A 22,546-nucleotide genomic window follows, 5' to 3' on the forward strand; every position below is an offset into this window, starting at 1 on the left:
GGAAGCAGAGATCATGACAGTGTTGGATCCCCGTCGCCGGGGCGTCCTCAAAGGTCTTAGAAGACCGCTCGGATTTCTTCCTCTTCTTCTCGCCTGACGGGCTCTTCCCTTCCAGCCAGTTGGCGAGACGTTGATGGCGGTCCTTCATGGTCCGCTCCGACATGTTGCCGCAAAACGCACAGTCCTTCTCCACGTGCGTCTTGTCCTCATGCAAGCAGTAGAGACAAAAGGAGTGTTCGTCCTCCTTAAAGACGTTCTGCAGCTAGCATCCAGGGCAGATCCTGAACAGCTTTCCGGGCGTCGAGCTTCCCTTCTCCTGGGCCATGTCCGGGCCTGAGAAACTTCTGGAGTCCTCCAAAAGCGTAGCTCGACGAAATCTTCACCCTTGAGGGGCGCAGACGAATCTGACACGGGTCCCCGTTGATCGGATGGAGAGTCGGTGGAGCTTGAGGCTCTTTTGACCGAAAAAAACTAAGTTTTTGAGAAAAAAAACGTGAACAAATAGCACTAAAGCTCGAGAGCAATAGTACGAGGATCCCAACACATGAACGTGCAGTAAAAATCTGAAGATGGCTGCCAGAGGCGGTGCTTAGGTAGAGGGCAGTCATTGGCTGTGGTCAGTATGACGCAGAGACCAGTGATTGGTTGTTACTACGAAAGACAGATCAGAAACGAAACTGATACTGGTTTTTTCTTTACCGAGGATTCCCAGCCTGACGACGGGGAATATTCATGAGCATGTGAATCCATGCCAGACCCCATGCTGGAGAAGAGGTCACTACCCTCGAAGGGAAGGTCCAATATGCTTTCCTGGACATCGGGATTAAATTTAGCATCATGGAGCCAGGCCGTCCTCATGTCCGTGGCAATGCAGATGGCTCAGGCAGAGGTACCGATGTGGGCCACGGTGGACTCCATTACGTCCTGCGCTACCAGCCTGGATTCTTAGTCCTTCCTTGAAGCGCGCTTGGCTCTGTGCCGGAAGTTCTGGGAGGAAGTCTGCAATTTCCGACCATAGCCTTTGGTTAGCGGCTGCCAGGATAGCATCTGCGTTGGCCTGACGCAGGTGCAAGGAGGCGTTTGAGTACAGCTTTTCTTGTATGCCTCCAAGAGCCTCTCCCCCTTGCCAAGCAGCATCGAGGACGAGGTGGCAGAGGACGGCTGAGGCTTCAAATAGAGTGATGCTGCAGCAAAGAATGCGGTTGAGGATGCGCCGAAAGCAAGAGTGACCCCTCCATCTGCCTGTACTTGATGTCTAGGCGCCCATTGACAGGCTGGGCCGAGTGCGGCTTGAGCCACCCCTTTCTGGCCAGTGCAACTCGTCTTTTTGCATCGGGATCCCCATTTTGGTAGGGGGTCTTAGGGTGAGGAGTTCTGCCAAGACCCCCTCCTCGGGCTGTTCTACCTCGGGCTGAGGAACGCAGAAATAATCTGGGGGTGGGGGTCTGGAGCTGGTGGAGGAGTGCTGGGCGCCGTGAGCTGCGGTTTGGAGACCGGATCCGTGGCTGCGGAGGAGGCTTGTGTGGAACCGCCTGTACTGTGGGAGGCAGGGGAGCCGGAATCGGAGGAGCCGGCAGGGTCAGCTGCGCTGGGGCCTTTGGCACTGGAGACATAGGAGGAATGACTACGGGTGCCGGTGGGTGACCTGGGGGAGCATGTCCCTGATGGCATCCCGGAGGATGGCCCTCAACTGGGGAGTACGCATCAGCCCTAGGAAGCTTTCGAAGAACCTGTCTTCAGAGGCTGTAAAAGTGGCAGGTGATATTGACGGAGTGGCTAAGGGCAACAGGGGCTGGGGCACACACTACCTGGAGTGCACAGGAAACCTGCCCTGTGCTGCTGATGGATAAACTGCAGGCCACGCCCCTGGTTGACACCAGTCCCACCTTGTGACTTTCCTCCACCTGCTCTGCAAGAGGGGGCATCAGACGAGCTGCCATCTCATCTGGCGCGGTGGCCATTTTGTCGTGCTACGCGTTGAAGTCGTGGTGCATGGCTCGCTGGAACCAGCCCCGTCCAAGACGCTTGGTGTTGGAACAAAAGGCCTATTCTGCACCTCAGGCCGTGACCTGGAAGGCGTATTGCCCTCGGCAGAGCTGCCGGTAGTGCTGCGTGAAGGTGCCCCCTCTGACATGATGCCGGTACCAGGGCGTTGCCCCTCGGGATTAACCCCAGTAAAAGAACCTTGCGTTCCCTCTGCACTGAACCTGGAAGGATCCGGAAACCCCTCAGCCGTGAGTCCGGTAGCTGGACTAGCCTCATTACGTGTGCTAGAAACCAACAGGTTCCTCCCGGTCAGGCGCTTCCTTGGGAAGGAGTCACCTTTACGGGGTGCGATGGTGAATAGAGGCCTTTCCTTCGGCCTCGAGCGATGTTTCACGAAGTCCTTTAGGTCCTCCGTAGGAGACTTTGGGATGAGCTACCTCCCCCCAGCTAGCATATTCTTCAGTGCCCATGGAGTCAGTGCGTCGCACGCGGAACAACCTTCCCAGCCGTGGTCAGGGCCAAGTCAGCGGAGGCAAAGGGCATGGGGGTCGGATGTAGGGAAGAGCCCCTCGCAGGCTTGGCACTCGCTGAAGTCAACATGCGCCGGGGAGGAGCGTGGCGTCGGAGGACTAAGTACCTAATTGAAAAGAAAAAGATAGAATATCCGGGGAAGAGCGCATGGTATTACATGGCCGGAGAAAAACCCAGGAGCGCTGGTGTATTCGGCTCGTTCCTGTCGACACGGAAAAGGGGACTGAGGAGTGGCCCACCGGTGGGCAGAGTCAGGCGAGCGCATGCTCCCAGGGCTGCGTACCTCTACATTTAAAGTGGAAGAAGATTTCTTCTGGTGAAAAAGGTTCCGTCTCTCGTGAGGGACGCTCATACAGTATGGAGGAAAGGGGACGGGATGTAAGAGTAAAGGTAACTAAAGTCAATTTCACTTTACTATTCTTGGGAACAGTAGTACTCAAAAGAAATGGTATTTAAACCATATGAGAAATGTAAAGGATTTCTCCGTGATACTGCACTGAAGCTGCTGTGCGTCACCATTCAAAAAGTATATGCCTATGATATGATTGGTTATAAAGCATGTTATAAATAACCTGAGGTTTCTAAGAGAGGACCCGGTGATCGAACCTGTAGTGTTCCGTGCCGTCTTGCTTCCAAGGCATGCCCGATGCCCCTGAGCTATCCTCCCGAGCTGAGTTTGCGACTACAAAAACAGAGGAAACACATAATCCAAATCAGGTCCAAACACATGAGAGCGTGAGCAAAAGTTCTCACTCCAGGGTGAACATTAAAAAAGTCCTAAAGTCCAGCAAAAGAGCTGGAGGTCTCGAAGGTTGAAGGGAATTAGCACAGAAATTCGAATTCTACTGAACACTAGTGTACAAATAAAAAAGCACAAACATCTTTTGGTGCTACAAAAAAGTGCTCCTGTCCTGTAGGAGTAGCTCATATTTTATGGACTCCCTTGCTTTTCATCCAATTTGTGCTGTAAAAATAACAGATTCACACCAGCCTGTCCTCTACACTGAATCCTAGATTGTTTCAGCCTTGCTCTCGTAAATTTGGGAAAATATTTACATCCCACCAGTTCATTAATTCACACACTGACAATGTGTATTAATAGATCAACTGTCAAAGTTGAAACTGTATGGCATGCTAGCAGTGAATTTTATGTTAAAATCATCTCTGTCCGATTGAGTTAGCCCCCTCCTGCTTTTCAACAGACTGATGTGATTCATGCACAATCCACAAGAGAAAGGCAGTGTCCTTCATTTGACACGCATGTGCGATCACCACATTCCTCATGTGGGCTGTGTTTTCCAGGGTATGGCTTCAAAGTGATGCAGTTTGACCTTGAATTTTATGAATTCACATAAACCCTGGCTGCTCTGCTATTCCTTCGGCCAAATGCATTCATCATGTTTAGTTCCACATCATACGACCAGGGCAAATGCACAATAATCAATTAGAACATGCTACATTAACCACGCTTACTTGGGGTAATAAGGAAAGCTGAGCATGTAGGTGCCACTGAAGCCTTTTCCAGAAATATGATCCAGCCAGCCATTCTTCTCACACTTCTGTAACGTCCTCTTTAGTAGGTGCACTGTGAGGAAAAATTTTGAAAAATTAAATAAAGCAATACCACAATTGCTATTCAACATTTCTGTACAGCAGTTACTGATCTGTAATTTGTGATTCAACTTCTTTATCCTTCATATAGTTTGACTTGCATTAAATATTTCCCAGTAGACAGGCAGGCTGTGAATGCCCGTTGCTTTAATACCACATCAATGTAAACAGAAAGTCAACTGAGCAGCCTATCCAACTCACTTTGGGTCATTTACTCTTGGGCCCTTAGTTATGGGTTGACTCGTTCTAAAGAGTTCCTAAAGTAATTGAATAGCTTTTTGTCACGCTTAGCCCCCTCACCACAACAGCCTGCCTTGGAGAAGAGCAGGTCATATGACATGTGAATCTATGAATGATACAAACTCTGGAGAACAGCAGTTACAAGTATGCTTTTCTAAGTAGGTTTTTCATTTCTATGCCAAATCTCCTTCACCTGCGAGACCCCCAGCACTTTTTGCTGGACTCGTGGATTTTTTTTTATCAGTCTGAGTGGGAGCCTTTTTCCCCCACTCACTCTTTAATTCTGTATATGGGAACCCTGGTTTATTACTTTCGTACTTTATTTTAGGGAGTCATGTTTTCTTCCATATTTTCTAAGGCATCAGTAATTTACTTTTGTAGCACAGCACCTTTTATGCAGTGCTGCTGAGAGCCCTTTGGGCTTACCTTTGTGTTTTCTTTTGTTCTCCTTGTGAGGATACTTGTTTTCAAGGGTAGAGGGATACTTTTTATCCTTTCTACATTTTATATTGTGAGATCAGCACACACCACCTTATGTGGAGTGCTAAGAGCTTACACTGTATCCCCTTTCTCACTGCTTCTGTTACAGTGACGAGCATACCTGAACAGCTGGTGGCAGTGGATGTGTTCTACCAAGTTGTGGGATTCGGGATCACAGCCCAGGTAACGCAGAAGGATCACCATTGACCCAAAATGGTGGCTGCATTCTTTAACCATTCCTTAAGTGCTTGTCCTTTCTTGGTCCTTCAACTGCATCAGTAGGCAGAGGTGGTCTTGGTTTGATTTTCGTCTTTGGCGGGAATCCATTGGGAAGTCCACCAATACTCCAGAGTCTGACGATAGGAAATTAGGGCGGAGTCAGAAACTCTGCAGTCGTTGGTCTTCTGGCATGCCTGTCTTGAACCAGTTCCAACTGGGAGGCTGGCTGTCCTGCACGGACTGCCACGCCCAAAGTTTGAATGTAGCATGAGTTTGGATTGGCTGGGTTTCTGGATAAATGGCCTGAAGACAAGTCGACAACTGGAACAGCAGAACCAGTGAAGCCTGCGGACGTGACTGCTGCTGTCCTGACCCTTTTCTCGAATCAACAGGGAACGTCCGAAGAGGAAAACTGAGTGGTGGGCATAATCAACCCTAAAACAACCTGCAATTTGAGCCATCCCACGATGACCAGTGACCTTCATTGGCTACAAACCACCAATACCTTGGGACCTGCGACCATCGTGCTGTGCATTGTCTTATGAAGGAACAAAACTTCCTGAAACTTTGGTGGTCCTCCTGAAGCAAGATTCCACTCCTCAAAGTCCCCTAACCAGAGTGCAGATTCGAGCATGCGAGGCGGATAGATCAGATGAGAACCGTTCTGCACTGGTGCCTCTGAAAAAGCGCCAAAACCACAGATATACGTTGGCACATGAAGAATACTTTGCTGGTGGTCCCCTCACTCGATTGTTGCTGCGAAATTCCATCCAGAGTCCCTCCTTTTGTACCAAGGAACAGTCGAACGGGTCTGCAGCTGCTATATGGTGAAGGCCTCCAGCCTCTTCTCCATCACTCCTAAGGTACAGTGAAATTCCAGGTAATACTTACCTAAAGCCATTCTGCCACTCCTATGTTGCTCAGGTGGTTATTTGTGCGTTTGGGAGTTCACCCATACACGTTCGCCCAGGCCGAACGCTGGTACACATTCAGGTAGCATTCTCTGAAGTCCCTGAAACCTTACACCCAGAACTCTCACTTTTCTACAGCTTGTGCCTGCATTTCTAACCTCCATTCTGACCCTGAAAGAGACTCAGAGCTAGATATGGAAGGACTCAAAGTCTAGGCTTTGTGAAAAGAGTGCCAACTGACTTAGCTTGTGCTGGTGTTTGTTTCCATCATAAGGATATGAAACAAAGTGTTACAAAGTTATAACTTAAATTCAAAGTGTGTCACTATTCTAAAAAGTAACTGCACAGTACTTACTTGCTACTGTTGGTAGGGTCACTGTATTATTCCTCACACTTGGTGCCAAGTACTTACTTTGATGTTCGTAGTATAACTATAATATTTCTGAAACAGAACAAATTACATAGCTTACTACACAGTTAATACTTAACTTTGAATTACATACTGTCATTCTGAAAAGTATTACAAAGTTATTACTTCGCTTTGAATTGTTCCCACTAGTCTAAAAATAACTACAAGCTTTGTAAAAGGTTTACCTGCTTGTGTTGATCTTTTACCTTTAGCTTATTCCTGAAACTGAATAACTGACAACGTTATCTATAACAGTGGATTTACTTACCTTGAGTTGCATACTGCTCAGAAGTCTTTTTAGACTGTGGTTTACTTACCAGGAGTATTGCATTGGTTTTATATTGTGTTTGCATATTGTGATAGTACTTACCTTTCTGTAGACTTTATCTGTATGTATGGGATACATTAATCACCGTAATCGTATTTCTGATGCTTGTATCTGCTTAGGTTCACATGTTGTGAATAGGCCGACATCTAGTGGAAGCTGCCGAGTATTGCACTTGTTTTCGAAAATCAAAGAGGGACGTTGACAGGGCGTGCCACTAATGCTATCCCCAGTGTGACGTCCACTGTACTCATGGTCCTTCATGCGTCGAGGTCCCTCAGATTATTTTTCGGACATGAGGTAGCATGAAGTGTAGGGTGAATACAGTTGTATCCAAGCGGATACCCATCAGGCAAGCTCATAAGCATCCATGCGCCTTCTCTCCGAGGGGAGGAAGGGTGGGCGCATGTGAATCTAAGCAGATACAAGCATCAGAAATGCGATTACGGTGAGTAATGTATCCCTTATGAAGCTTGTGGAATCTGCTTAGATCACATGCTGTGCCTAGATTAGCGAGCAGTGTTAGGAGAAGGTGGTGGGATGTGAGAAGGTTCATGGGCAAACAGATGTCTTGGAACCGCTTGCCCCACTTGAGTATCTGTCTTGGAATGAGTGTCAATGCAGTAATGCTGAGTGAAAATGTGTATAGAGCTACATGTAGCTAATTTGCAAATGCTGTCTAGAGGGACATTTGCAATGAATGAGTGGCTCGTGTGCTCCTTGTGGAGCTCTAGGCGTGAAAGGCAGTGTTTTGTTTGATAAATGAATAGCACAATTCTATACATCTCACTATCCATCTGGAGATGGCATTCTTGGAAATGCAGTCTCCTCTGCCTGCTGCTATAGAGATGAACAGTTGGTCTGTTTTTCTTGGCAAACTGGTCTGGTTTACATAGTAAAGGACCGCTCTCCTCACATCTAGTGTGCAGAGTTTTACCTCAGCTGAGCTGGTGGGGTTCTGAAAGAAAGCCAGTAGCTCAACCGACTGGTTTATGCGAAATTTAGAGATTAACTTAGACGAGAACCTAGGGGGAGTACGTAAAACCAGCTTGTCTTTATTTATGATAAAGAAGGGATCCTGCACTGACAGAGCTTGCCTTTCACTAACTCTTCTTATGGAAGTAATAGCCACTAAGAAGGCAGTCTTGCAAGTCAGGTGTTTAGGACTTTACTTGTGCATAGGCTCGAAAGGGGGTCCCATGAGCTTAACGAGTAAAACATTGAGATCCCAACCTGGCGGCGGGTTTGAAATGGGAGGGTGGAGTTGCTTTACTCCCTCCATAAAAGCCTTGATAGTGGGAGGTGGTGTATGCTGACAAGGCCACCAGATGGACCTTTAAAGAGTTGAATACTAACCCAGAGTCTAGCAAGTTGAGCAAATAATTTAAAATGTGGGATGGAGAACATTCTATGGGGTTAATTTGTTTAAACTGGCACCAAATCACACACTTTGCGTATGCTTAACTGGCGACCGACTTGATAATGGGGTATATGCAGTAACATGTTTTGGACTCCTCTGACAGAAAGACCAACACCTCTTCTGTGTTTATAACAGCTCCTAAGAACTGTTTGGTTGTGCTTGGCACTAGGCTGGATTATTTCTCGATGGAGAACCCCAACTGAAAGAGAAGGCTGATAGTTCTTTGGATGTTTAGCCTGCAAATTAGGCGAGACTCCCCTGTAATCAGTCATCCAGGGAAGGGTATACTGGGATTGCTTCCCTGGGCAGGTGTGCAGCCACCACCGCCAGTTCCTTCGTGAATACTGTGATGAGGCGGGTGACAAGGTGGAGAAAGATGAGGTACATCAGAGTCAATTGATCAGTAAACAGTCAATTCCTCAAATCCCTTTGTTTCCAGGAAGTGTGGCCTAATAGTATGATGTCATAAAGGGACTGGAGGGAGGGCCTTCCTGTTTGAAAGGCAGCTAAGAGGACAAATGAGAAACAGAGTGGTATGGTAGAGAAGGTGCTCTTCTTTAATACTGGACTTTTTGTTTGTTATTCTTCTTTGATAGTCCTTGGAGAAGAGGGAGGAAGAAAGATGTCCTTCCGAAGAGGAGACGCTGTATGAATGGGCCTATTAAGCAAGCGGCCCAGAGTTAAGATGAGATGTGCTCCCGTTGAGCGGCTCGTGAAGTTTTTCTGAAATTAGCATAAGAAGTGAAGAAGAGAGAGAGCTGGAGATTCGAAGAGAGGCTGGGACAGAAAACCGTTGGTTGTCCAGCCATCATCTGAAGAGCGGAGAGCGAAGAGGTGAGGAGTGCAGTATTAGCCCTGTGAGCCCTGAAGTCGCCTTACCCCTGCGCCAGGTAGGAGAAATTCTGCACGTCCGCTGAGTCGGGCCGATCAGCTGTGCCAGGCGGAGAAGAGTGATTCAAGCGCCCACCCTTGCGGAGGCGGGGCCTCGCAACCCTTGATGCTAGCTGTCATCGCAGCTACAGCTGAAGGCGGAAGATCAGCTGTGAGCTGCCGAGCGCTGCTCTGGCCCCACCGTTGTAGGGGCGGGACCTCGAGCGGAGCAAATAGCTCGGTCCCTTCGGAAGCCACGGCAGAGAGGAAACGAAGCTCTGTGTAATGCATGGACGCTGTGCATAGTGAAGGAGACGGCGCGGGAAGACGGAACCGCTGTCTCATGGACCACAAGGTGAGAAGCCTGTTCTAGTAGTGATTCAAAGAAACGTACGAACTATAAGGGAGAGGAGCGCCTGAACTGGGGAAAACGGAACAGAGGCTGTACCTCTATATGTTTACAGGGGATGTCCCCGTTCTATGTTATCTGGGGCAATTAAGTGACAAGAAGAGATGCCAGCTACCCATGAACTAGTAATCCGTTAAGGGAGAGACTTTTATTAAACCACATCTAAAGTCATCAGAACAAGGCAAAGAGAAAGTTCAGCTACTTAGTTGCCTATTCGTTATATAAAGCATGTAGTCTGCCCTGCCAAGTCAATAACACTGTCCGCGGCCTAAAAATATCCATAGCCAGACTTTACAAAGAAAAGGAGGCCTGCACATCCAAAGTTCTGATCCTGTGCAGACAGCATATTGTTTTATTCTGTATTATTCAAGTTAAAGAAGCACTTATTGAACACTGTTTAATCAAACCGACTTCTGTCTAATCTATCTCCATCTGCTCTATCACAAATACCCTTGGAGTAGATGCTATTCCGAAGGTCAGCACCTTGAATTGGTAGTGTTGGTTCGCTATCTTGAAACGCAAGAATCTTCTGTGCGCTGGGAACATTGAAATATGTAAATAGGCATCTTTCATATCCAGTGTTGCCATGTAATCCCCTTTTTTAGCAGAGGGATTACCCCTTGTAGCGTAGTCATGCAGAACTTTTGTGGCTTGACATACATGTTTGCAGGACGATGTTCTGGTCTTCTTTGGAGTGGGTGTTCTGGCATGGGGTGGGGCGATTCCGGGATCGCTCGACTAGCTCTATACAATATCCACCCGCTACGGTGGACAGCACCCATCTGTCTGAGGTGATTCTTTCCCATGACTGGGTGACGTTGGAAATGTGCCCTCCTACTGGAGAGGCATGGGAGGGCACCTGAAGCGGGATGTCACTGTTTCTGAGGTGGGGTATCACCTTTGGAGGAGGGACCCCTTCCCCGACCACGTGATCTGCGCGGTCCTCACTGGTAATTTTGAGAGGCTTGGCCTCGATTGTCCCCCCAGGACGTTGCCCGATTTTGATTATAGCTGGAACCCCTCTGGGAAAATTGACTGCGTGAGTGACGAAAATTGCTGTTTCCCTGTCTGGCCAGGAGGATTTTTGGTCAATTGGCCAAAAGATTTTAGTGCATCATATTCTTCCTTGACTGTCTTCAAGGCGTCCTCGACAGCCTTGCCAAAGAGTACATTGGGCTCGACTAGCATGTTAATGAAAGTGGCCTGCGTCTCTGGCTTAAACCCGGATGGGCGTAACCAAGCATGACACTTAATAATGGTTCCCTCAGCTATGATTCTGCCGGCATGGTCTGCGGCTTCAAGAATGCTTTTTAGCAAGCAGCTTGAAACTGCCCTAACTTCTGCAGTCACCAGTGATAGAGTCTTGAGTGGTTCCGGGGCTGAGGAGGGTAAAGCTGAGACCTCATCCCATTTATGGCAGTTATAACTAGCTAATAAAGTAGAGTTATTAGCTAGCCTGGTCTGGAATGCAGCGGAAGAGGCAACCTTCCTGCCCACTTTGTACAGCCTCTTACTTTCTTTGTCTGGAGGCGCCTCAGGAGGTGGCTATGGTAGTACCTGCTCTTTTCCTTGTAGTAACAACGAGCGAGTCAGCCTTTAGTTACACCCTGATGTACAGCGGGGTCTGATGGTGCAGGTCTGAAAAGTTTTTCTATGCAGGGGTTCACCGCTCACGCCCGATTGGGTCTCCCTAGCGAGGGTTGTACCTTTCGCTGGACAGACTTCAGTAGGGGAATAAACTGAGTTACAGCCTTTTTATCTGCCAAGATTTTGTCAACAAAATCCTTGTCCCGTGGATCCTCTTGGGTAGATATTTGGAAATGTTCAGCTGCTTTGATGAGTACCTCGTTCAGAAGAGGCTGATCATCTATGGGGGTGTCTAAAACAGGGGGGTCCTTATCAATTGGGGAGTCGATGTTGTACATGTTTGTATCTAGATCACCCTCATCGTCCTCATTATCCCCATAATAAGGGTCTGCAGCATCTTGGCTATAGAGGTCTTCATGATCAGTGGCCGGGTCATACAGGTCGATGACAGAGGGATCTTGTTCTAGCTTACCGGAGTGAGACCTCTTAGCAGGGGTTTGAACAGGGTTCTGAGACCCCGGAGGCTGCTGTTGTGGAGGGGGGGGGGGGGCGGGGGAATGGTGTAGTGAAATCTTGTGAAGTAAAAATTGGCCATGAAGGACGTTCTTGTCATTACCCTATCTATATCTTCAGCTGACCATTCGGCAGAACTAGGAATGACCATTGGGTGAGGTGTGAGACCCAAATCCTCTGGAGTAGGAGAAACTACAGTAGAAGGCGTAACCTTTTTCTTTAAGGTTGAAGACAGGGAATCCTGTACCTGAGGTTCCTTACTCTTGTGAGGGGACCTATCCTTCTGTGATTTATCTCTAGGGGGTCTATGAAGAACTCTTCTTAGACTCCCTTGATTTAATAAGGCCTTCTGGGACGTGCTTTTTACCTAAATGGGCTAGTCCCGCCAGAATATTTTTTTTTACCGATATCAACGCAGAACGTCGAATCTCGGCTACAGTCAGATCCGAAGTCTGGTCAGCCGACTCACAACCTTAGGGAATGTTTTTATCCATGACATCCGTTCTGTCTCGACAGTCGGGGCCTGTCATGTGGCGATCTGGAGTGCCCATACGAGAGATTCAACTGACCTCTCCCGAGACGTTGTGCACTGCCGTTTGCTGAGTGCGTGGCGTCTCAGCCGTGGGTTGTGCGTTTGGTAAGGGGGTAGTGAGAGCGCTTCCGCCGCCGAGTGCCGTCCCCATAACAAGACAGCCGGCCTGTCTGTTGGGGTCAGGTGTCTGTGCTTGGGAAACCGTAGTAACCCCGTCGCCTTCGGATCCTGCAGCGTTGCTGCAGTTGCAGAAGGTACCCTCCACTTACATGGCCTGGAGGTGCCTGGCGTGTTGGGCCTAGGGCTTAGTTAAGCGGTCTTTCAATGTCTTGGGTTTGAGGATTCTACATGCTCGAAAGGTACCCTTGACATGGTCCCGAGGGAGACAAATGTTACACACAAGGGGCCTCATAACAAGGTGGGCGGTAAGGGATTAACGGCACCGGTAAGGGCACCCGTGCTGGTAATCCCTTACCACCCTACTACGAGTTCCCTTTGCAGGTCCTTCCTTAACGGTTTTACCAGGCGTTAAGGACGGGACCCGCAAAGGGATACCGGGGTCAATAACGGTACCGCAATTTGAGGTACCGTTATTGCCGCCCTCCCCCTACCCATTGAGCCCTATGGGGGCTCAAATGGGAATGGCGAATGGCTCGGGTGAATGGGGAATTACCGGTCCCGCCGACCTCGGAATGGACTGTTAATTGCTCCATCCATCAGACCGGAGTCGGAATGATTTTGGAGGCAGCCATGGTGCTAATAACGCCATGGTTACCTCCAACCTCGTAATGAGGCCCAAGGTGTTTGATGACCCACAGGAACTTTTATTGCACTTAGCACACAATTTAAAAGGGGTCCTATCCATAACGGAAATACACGGCAGCTAGGCAAGTGTAGTATATGAAAAGGGGTCTAAGCATTCAAAAATGCCCCCCCCCCCCTACTGTGAGGGCCGAAGTCTGAAGAGGCCTTCCAAGGCCGGAACAGATCCGTTGATGGGAGTCTTCAACGTTAGTTTCTTTTCTTCACCGCTGTCGGATCGTCTTGATAGTTGGTGAATATAAAGGATAGTATTACTGGCACACCCTGTCGACGTCCCTTTTCGAACCCAGCTTCCACTAGATGCCGGCCTATGCACAGCATGTGAATCTAAGCAGATACAAGCATCAGATATATATGGGATACATTACTCACCGTAATCGTATTTCTGATGCTTGTATCTGCTTAGATTCACATGCTGTGCATAGGCCGACATCTAGTGGAAGCTGCGGAGTATTACAGTTTGTTTTTCGAAAGTCGAAAATGGGCGTCGACACAGGCGTGCCAGTAATACTATCCCTAGTGTGACGTCCACTGTACCCAAGATCCCTCACGCGTGTAGGATCCTCAGATTGTATTTTTTCTGACATGAGGAAGCATGAGGAGTAGCGTGAGTACAGATAATCCAAGCAGATAGACAGAAAAGGTAAGACTACAAGCAATCATGCGCCTTCTCTCGGAGGGGAGGAAGGGTGGGTCGCATGTGAATCTAAGCAGATACAAGCATCAGAAATACGATTACGGTGAGTAATGTATCCCTTCTGAGGCTTGTGGAATCTGCTTAGATCACATGCTGTGCATAGATTAGCGAGCAGTACCAGAAGAAGGAGGTGGGATGTGAGAAGGGTCATGAGCAAACAGGTGTCTTAGAACCGCTTGTCCCACTTGTGTATCTGTCTTGGAATGAGTGTCAATGCAGTAATGCTGAGTAAAAGTGTGAATAGAGCTCCAAGTAGCCGCTTTGCAAATGGTGTCGAGGGGAACATTTGCAATGAAAGCCAGAGTGGCACCAATGCCTCTAGTAGAGTGGGCCCTTGGCGTAAAAGGCAGAGTCTTGTCAGAAAGAGAGTAACACAGCTGTATACAGTTGATAATCCACTTCGAGATAGCGCCCTTAGAGACGCGATCCCCCTCTCTGCCTGTAGCTACGGAGACAAACAGTTGATCTGTTTTCCTTAGCGGTCTGGTTTTATTTACATAGTATAGGACCGCCCTACGCACATCTAGGGTGTGTAGTTTCACCTCAGCCGAGCTTTGCGGGTTCTGGAAGAAAGCCGGAAGCTCGATGGACTGGTTTACATGGAACTTGGATATGAATTTAGGTGAGAACCTAGGGTGTGTGCGTAAAACCAATTTGTCCTTGTGGATAGTAAAGAAAGGATCCTGCACTGACAGAGCCTGAATTTCACTGACCCTTCTTATGGAGGTAATGGCTACTAAGAAGGCCGTTTTATAAGTCAGGTGTTTGAGACTACTTTTATGCATGGGTTCGAATGGGGGTCCCATGAGCTTAGCTAGCACCACGTTGAGGTCCCATCCTGGCGGTGGGTTCGAAATAGGAGGGTGAAGTCTCTTTACTCCTTCCATGAAGGCTTTAACCACTGGTACTTTCCACCACGAGACCTTGTTATGGGATGTGGTGTAAGCCGAGAGGGCTGCCAGGTGTACTTTCAGCGAGTTAAAAACCAACCCTGCATCCAGCAGGTGGAGCATGTATAACAGTGCCTTGTATTTGGTTTCCTGGACTCCTTTAGAATGTCCATACACCTCTGTGGTAATTTGAGATGTCCAAACTCTATGACTTCAGGAGCCATGCTGCTAGGTTCATAGAGTTGGGTTCCTGATGCACTGTTTGACCCTGTTGCTGGGACAGTAGGTTGTACCAGGCTGGGAGTCTGATGGGTTCGCACACCGCCATCCTGCGTAGGTGTGGAAACCATGGTTGTCTCGCCCACATGGGAGCAACTAGGATGAGCGTCATAGATTCCTTGTTCATCTTGTACACCACCTTCCTGATGAGAGGAGTTGGTGGAAAAGCGTACGCAAACATCCCTGACCAGTTCATCCACAGGGCATTCCCTTGGGAGTCCGGCTGGGGGAACCTGGATGCAAATCCTGGGCATTGTTTGTTTTCGCTTGTGGCGAATAGGTCTATAGTGGGGAAACCCCACTGAGAGAAGAGATCTTCTACTACGTCTCTGTGAAGGACCCATTCGTGTTCTTCTGGGAGGGAGTTTCTGCTTAGAGCATCCGCTAGGGAATTGAGCTCCCCTGGAACATGTTGCGATGACAGGAAGATGTTCCGTCTGAGTGCCCATATCCATATTTTCTGGGCAAGCTTGGACAGATTTGGCGAACGAGTCCCCCCTTGCTTGTTCAGATAGAACATGGCTGTCGTGCTGTCCGTCCTGATCTGCACCGACAAGTTCAGTAGATGGGGCTCGAACGCCCTTAGCGCTCGGAATACTGCCAGAAGCTCTAGCAGATTGATGTGGTTCTTGGCTACTGAGTGAGACCAGAGACCCTGAGCTGTGTGGTGGAGATGGTGAGCTCCCCACCCAGTCAGGCATGCATCTGTAGTCACCACGGTTTGTACTTCGGGATCGTAAAAGGGTTTCCCCTTTGCGAGATTCTCTCTTGTCCACCAGTGTAGGCTCTGTACGAGTGTTGGCGAAACGACCACTAGATCGTCCCAATGACCACTTGCCTGAGACCACTGTTTCGCCAACCATTCCTGCATGGGACGCATGCGCAGACGCGCGTGGGGGACCAGGTAAATGCATGACGCCATCATGCCCAGTAACCGCATAGCTTTGCGTACTGTTATCTGTTGACCTGACTGATAATGCGGAATTTGCAGAAGTATATTCCGAATTCTCTCTTCCGAAGGGAAGGTCAATCCTTTCTGAGTATCTAGGATAGCTCCTAGAAACTGTTTTGAGGTGCCTGGCACCAGACTTGACTTTTTCTCGTTGATGGAGAAGCCTAATTCGTGGAGGAGGTCGATAGTCCTCTGAATGTTTGACCTGCAAATTCCTGGGGTTTCCCCCGTTATGAGCCAGTCGTCCAGATAAGGGTACACCGGGATTGCTTCCCTGCGTAGGTGTGCAGCCGCCACCGCCAGTACCTTGGTGAATACCCTTGGTGCTGAAGCTATCCCGAAGGGTAGTACCTTGAATTGGTAGTGGCGACTGTCCACCTTGAAGCGCAAGTACTTTTTGTGCGCTGGGAGCATGGAAATATGAAAATAAGCATCTTTCATATCCAAGGTTGCCATGTAATCCCCCTTTTTTAGGAGGGGGATTACCTTTGGTCATACGGAATTTTTGGGGCTTGACATATTTGTTGGCAGGCCGTAAGTCCAATACTGGGCGCATTGTCAAATCTTTCTTTGGCACAAGGAAGTAAGTTGAATAGATACCCTTGTTTACCTGGTGTCCTGGGACGAGTTCTATCGCGTCCTTTTCTAGCAGAATGGCGATCTCCTCGAGAAGGATCCTTTGATGCTCTAGGGAGTGCACTCTTTGTCGTGGAGGATGATTCCGGGGACGCTGCAGTAGTTCTATACAATATCCTGCGGATACTGTTGACAGCACCCATCTGTCTGAGGTGATCCCTTCCCAAGCCTGGGTGAAGGTGGAAATGCGTCCCCCTACTGGGGTTGCGTGGCAAGGGACCCTGAACTGAGCGTCACTGTTTTGGTGGAGGCGTGCCACCGCCCTTGTTGGGGCTGCCTCTGCCTCTTCCACGACCTCTCTTGTTACCCCTGCCGTAACTCTGGGTAGACTGCTGGTTGTTATTCCATTGTGTACCTTGTCCCTGGGCATAGTTGCCTCTTTGTGAATTTTGGCCGCGTGGGCGACGAAAATTATTGTTCCCCCTCTGGTTAGGGGGTTTGTTGGTAAGCTGGCCAAGGGATTTGAGAGTCTCATATTCATCTTTGGCATTTTTAAGTGCGTCTTCGACCGCTTTCCCAAACAATAGGTCGGGTTCCACTGGCTTGTCTATTAAAGAAGCCTGGGTTTCTGTCTTGAATCCCGACTGCCGTAACCACGCATGTCTCTTGATAACAGTACCTTCTGCTATCAATCTCCCTGCGTTGTCAGCGGCGTCGAAAGTTGCTTTTAAAATGCAACCAGACACGGCTCTCCCCTCTGCCGAGATCCGAGCCAGCTGGCCCTTTAACGGTTCTGGAGCAGAGGCAATGAGCGCCGCGACTTCTTCCCATTGATGGCAATTGTAACTAGCCAACAGGGTGGTGGAATTCGCAATCCTTGCTTGGTAGGCGGACGTTGAGGCTACCTTTCTGCCAAACCCGTAAAGTTTTTTGCTCTCCTTGTCGGGAGGAGCTTCTGATGAAGATAAGGGCGTGCCAGCCCTCTTTCTAGTGTTGGTCACCACTAGGGAATCTGGTTTAAGATGTCCCTTTATATACAGAGGGTCAGACTGGGCTGCCCGGAAAATCTTTTCAATTCTGGGGTTGACAGCTCTGGTGAGGTTAGGATTCACCAGGGAAGGATCTATTCTTCGTTGGATGGATTTGAGGATAGGGATGGTCTGAGCGACCGGTCTTCTCTCTCCTACAAACTCCTCCGCGAAGTCCCTTTCCTCCTGTACACCGTGGGTGTCGATGTGGAAGTGTTCCGCTGCTCGAGCGAGAACCTCGTTAAGGAGGGGCTGGTTATCAACTGGAGAGTCAGTAACTGGGGCTTCGCTTTGTACTGGGGAATCTACTCTGTAAATTTCCTGCTCATCTTCTCCCTCCTCCAGGTCCTCATCCTCTGCATAGTAATCTGTCCCGGTTTGTTCTTCCATAATTGCAAACTCCTGGTCCTCTTCAGGGAAAACTTGTCCCTGATAACTGGGGAGTGGAGTAGAATATGGAGTGGAGTAAGGCTGAACCTCGAAGGGTTCAGGTCTTTCGACCCGGGGCTTTTTACTTAGCGGGATAGGATCGGAGGAGCCTGAGGGTGTGGCCCCTTGAGGGTTATATGAAAGAAAGTGTTCTGGGTTCTTATCATAAAAATCAGCCAAGGAAGACATCCTAGACATAACCCTGTCTATGTCTTCACTGGACCATTCCCTGGAACAGGGTATTACTTTAGCAGGTGATTTATTTTCAAGGGTAGACTTGTGTTTGCTTGTCTGCTTAGGCTTTACAGGGGTGGAAGGCTGTGCTTTCCGCTGTTTCCCCCCTTCTCCGTGCGTGGAAAAATGTTTTCCCTGTCCCTTGGGGGCCCCAGAGACTTTCGACGCCTGGCGTCGAGGGTCTGGAAAGGTATCTGTGTGCTTCGGGCGTGGGGCCTCACTGGTGTTAACCGCGGTCTCGGTATCTTGGAGCGCGGCCTGGGGGTGGAAGTCGTCTTCGTCTCCCGACGATCGAACTTCCGTTAGTGTGTGTAGCGAGGCACTCTTGGCAAGAGTGGATGATTGCCTTGCGTCGTGAGGCGATCTCGATCGAGAGCGCCCAGAGGACACCGAGTCGGACCGTTCTTTTTGTGCCTCTTTCCGGGAAGTCGACGTCGTCGAGGTCCGGTTGGTCTTAGTGTGTTTAGTGTGTGTTAGGTGTGTAGCGCTTGCGTCGCCGGGGGTCTTCCCCATAGCCGCCTTGCCGGACGACCTTCCGAGGTCGGGGACCTGCGCTCGTCGGCTGTCTTTCGACGCCGTAATGCCCTCGCCGTCCGAAAGTACGGCGTCGCTGCCATCGCTGAAGGCGCCCTCCGCTGCCATGGCCTCCTGCCTGGCGTGGTGGGCCCAACGCTTTGTCGAACGGTCCTTAAGTGTCTTAGGTTTAAACCTACTACACGCTCTGCAGTTCGCTTCGGGGTGATCCCTCGGCAAGCAGAGATTGCACGTGGCGTGCCTGTCGACCCAAGGGTATTTGCGATTGCACTTGGGGCAGAATTGAAAAGGGGTACCCTCCATACGCACCTTAAGGCAGCGGGCTGCTAAGTGTAGGAATATATATAAATGTAACTATATATCAAGAGTGAAGAGTATGTACCACCCCCCACTCTCCCTACTTGTAAGGGCCGAGGCCAGCGGCCTACTAGGCCCGGGCCGAGGCCAGCGGCCTACCGAGGCCCAGATCCGTCGTGCAGCAGTCGACGGTTGATGACTTCTCCAGCCGTCGTCGAGGTTGAGGGTCGACGTTGGGGTGGGGAAGGGAATGAATAAGAATTAAAATTATAATAACAGCAAAAGTATGGCTAAGGCCAGGGAACTCCGCAAGATGCTTCCGACCAGTATGGCGGAAAAAAACAATCTGAGGATCCTACACGCGTGAGGGATCTTGGGTACAGTGGACGTCACACTAGGGATAGTATTACTGGCACGCCTGTGTCGACGCCCATTTTCGACTTTCGAAAAACAAACTGTAATACTCCGCAGCTTCCACTAGATGTCGGCCTATGCACAGCATGTGATCTAAGCAGATTCCACAAGCCTCAGAAATATATATATATATATATATATATATATATATATGATACATTACTCACCGTAATCGTATTTCTGATGCTTGTATCTGCTTAGATTCACATGGTGTGCATAGGCCGACATCTAGTGGAAGCTGGGGAGTATTACAGTTTGTTTTTCGAAACTCGAAAATGGGCGTCGACACAGGGCGTGCCAGTAATACTATCCCTAGTGTGACGTCCACTGTACCCAAGATCCCTCACGCATCTAGGATCCTCCGATTGAATTTTTTCGGACATGAGGTAGCATGAGGAGTAGCGCGAGTACAGATAATCCAAGCAGATAGACAGAAAGGTAAGACTACAAGCAATCATGCGCCTTCTCTCAGAGGGGAGGAAGGGTGGGTCGCATGTGAATCTAAGCAGATACAAGCATCAGAAATACGATTACGGTGAGTAATGCATCCCTTCTGAGGCTTGTGGAATCTGCTTAGATCACATGCTGTGCATAGATTAGCAAGCAGTACCTGAAGGAGGTGGGATGTGAGAAGGGTCATGAGCAAATAAGTATCTTAGAACAGCTTGTCCCACTTATGTATCTGCCTTGGAATGGGTGTCAATGCAGTAATGCCGAGTAAAAGTGTGAATAGAGCTCCAAGTAGCTGCTTTGCAAATAGTGTCAAGGGGTACATTTGCAATGAAAGCCAGAGTGGCCCCAATGCCTCTAGTAGAGTAGGCTCTTGGTGTGAAAGGCAGAGTTCTTTCAGAGAGTGAGTAACACAGCTGGATACAGTTAATAATCCACTTCGAGATGGCACCTTTGGAGACACGATCCCCCTCTCTGCCTGTAGCTACGGAGACAAACAGTTGATCTGTTTTCCTTAGCGGTCTGGTTTTATTTACATAGTAGAGGACCGCCCTACGCACATCTAGGGTGTGTAGTTTCACCTCAGCCGAGCTTTGTGGGTCCTGGAAGAAAGCCGGAAGCCCGATGGACTGGTTTACATGGAATTTAGATATAAACTTAGGTGAGAACCTAGGGTGTGTGCGTAAAACCAGTTTGTCTTTATGGACAGTAAAGAAGGGATCCTGCACTGACAGAGCCTGAATTTCACTGCCCCCTCTTATAGAAGTAATAGCTACTAAGAAGGCCGTTTTATAAGTCAGGTGTTTGAGACTGCTTTTATGCATGGGTTCGAAAGGGGGGCCCATGAGCTTGGCTAGCACCACATTAAGGTCCCACCCTGGTGGTGGGTTTGAAATAGGAGGGTGAAGTCTCTTTACTCCTTCCATGAAGGCTTTAACTACTGGTACTTTCCACCACGAAACCTTGCTATGGGAAGTGGTGTAAGCCGACAGGGCTGCCAGGTGTACTTTCAGTGAGTTAAAAAACAATCCTGCAACTAGCAGGTGGAGCATGTATGTAACAATAGTGGAAGGAGTGCAATCAACCGGGTTGATGTGTCTACTCTGGCACCAGATAACGAACCTCTTCCACTTGTCAAAGTAACAGTGTCTTGGTGTTTGGTTTTCTAGATTCCTTTAGGATGTCCATACACCTCTGTGGCAAATTGAGATGTCCAAACTCTATGACCTCAGGAGCCATGCTGCCAGGTTCATTGAGTTGGGTTGCTGGTGCACTGTTTGACCTTGGTGCTGGGACAGTAGGTTGTACCAGGCTGGAAGCTTGATGGGCTCGCACACCGCCATCCTGCGTAGGTGTGGGAACCACGGTTGTCTTGCCCACATGGGAGAAACTAGGACGAGCGTCATCGACTCTCTGTTCATCTTGTTCACCACTTTCCTGATGAGGAGTTGGTGGAAAAGCGTACGCAAACATCCCTGACCAGTTCATCCACAGGGCGTTCCCCTGGGAGTCTGGTTGGGGGAACCTGGATGCAAATCTTGGGCATTGTCTGTTTTCGCGTCTATAGTCTATAGTGGGGGAACCCCACTGAGAGAAGATATCTTCTACGACCTCTCTGTGTAGAACCCATTCGTGTTCCTCTGGGAGGGAGTCTCTGCTCAGAGCATCCGCTAGGGAATGGAGCTCCCCTGGAACATGTTGTGATGACAGGAAGATGTTCCGTCTGAGTGCCCATCTCCAGATTTTCCGGGCAAGCTTGGACAGATCTGGCAAGCGAGTCCCCCCTTGCTTGTTCAGGTAGAACATGGCTGTCGTGCTGTCCGTCCGGATTTGCACTGACAGGTTTAGTAGGTGGGGCTCGAACGCCTGAAGCGCTCTGAATACTGCCAGAAGCTCTAGCAGGTTGATGTGGTTCTTGGCCACTGGGTGAGACCAGAGACCCTGAGCTGTGTGGTGGAGATGGTGAGCTTCCCACCCAGTCAGACATGCATCTGTAGTGACTACTGCCTGTACTTCGGGATCGTAAAAGGGTTTCCCCTGTGCGAGATTCTCTCTTGTCCACCAGTGAAGGACTTGTACCAGTGTTGGCGAAACGACCACTAGATCGTCCCACTGACCACTTGCCTGAGACCACTGTTTAGCCAACCATTCCTGCATGGGACGCATGCGCAAGCGCGCGTGGGGGACCAGGTAAATACATGACGCCATCATGCCCAGTAAACGCATTGCTTTGCGTACCGTTATTTGTTGAATGGACTGATGATGCAGAATTTGCAGTAGTATATTCCGAATTCTTTCTTCTGAAGGGAAAGGTCAACCCCTCTTGAGTATCTAGGATTGCTCCTAGGAATTGTTTGGAGGTGCTTGGCACCAGGCTTGACTTTTTCTCGTTGATTGAGAAGCCTAACTCGTGGAGGAGGTCGATAGTCCTTTGAATGTTTATCCTGCAAATTCCTGGGGTTTCCCCCGTTATGAGGCAGTCGTCCAGATAAGGGTACACTGGGATTGCCTCCCTGCGTAGGTGTGCAGCCGCCACCGCCAGTACCTTGGTGAATACCCTTGGTGCCGAAGCTATCCCGAAGGGCAGTACCTTGAATTGGTAGTGTTGACTGTCCACCTTGAAGCGCAAATACTTTCTGTGCGCTGGGAACCTGGAAATATGAAAATAAGCATCTTTCATATCCAAGGTTGCCATGTAATCCCCCTTTTTTAGGAGGGGGATTTCCTCTTGTAGCGTGGTCATACAAAACTTTTGGGGCTTGACATACTTGTTGGCAGGCCGTAAGTCCAATACTGGGCGCATTGTCAAATCTTTCTTTGGCACAAGGAAGTAAGTTGAATAAATACCCTTGTTTACCTGGTGTCCCGGGACGAGTTCTATCGCGTCCTTTTCTAGCAGAA

At 49.2% G+C, this 22,546-nt stretch overlaps 1 protein-coding gene across 2 annotated transcripts in view; it reads right to left on the reverse strand.

Annotated features, from left to right (window-relative positions):
• The window catches only part of HP1BP3 (heterochromatin protein 1 binding protein 3), a 901,708-nt gene that overhangs the window by 86,394 nt on the left and 792,768 nt on the right, over nucleotides 1–22,546 (reverse strand). For both annotated transcript variants that reach the window (XM_069610338.1, XM_069610339.1), the window contains exon 10: nucleotides 3,991–4,102. In XM_069610338.1, coding sequence (XP_069466439.1) covers nucleotides 3,991–4,102 — 112 coding nt within the window. The remainder of the gene's footprint in view (nucleotides 1–3,990; nucleotides 4,103–22,546) is intronic.

Source organism: Ambystoma mexicanum, chromosome 8 (assembly GCF_040938575.1).
Source record: "Ambystoma mexicanum isolate Mex_15411 chromosome 8, UKY_AmexF1_1, whole genome shotgun sequence".
Taxonomy (NCBI): domain Eukaryota; kingdom Metazoa; phylum Chordata; class Amphibia; order Caudata; family Ambystomatidae; genus Ambystoma; species Ambystoma mexicanum.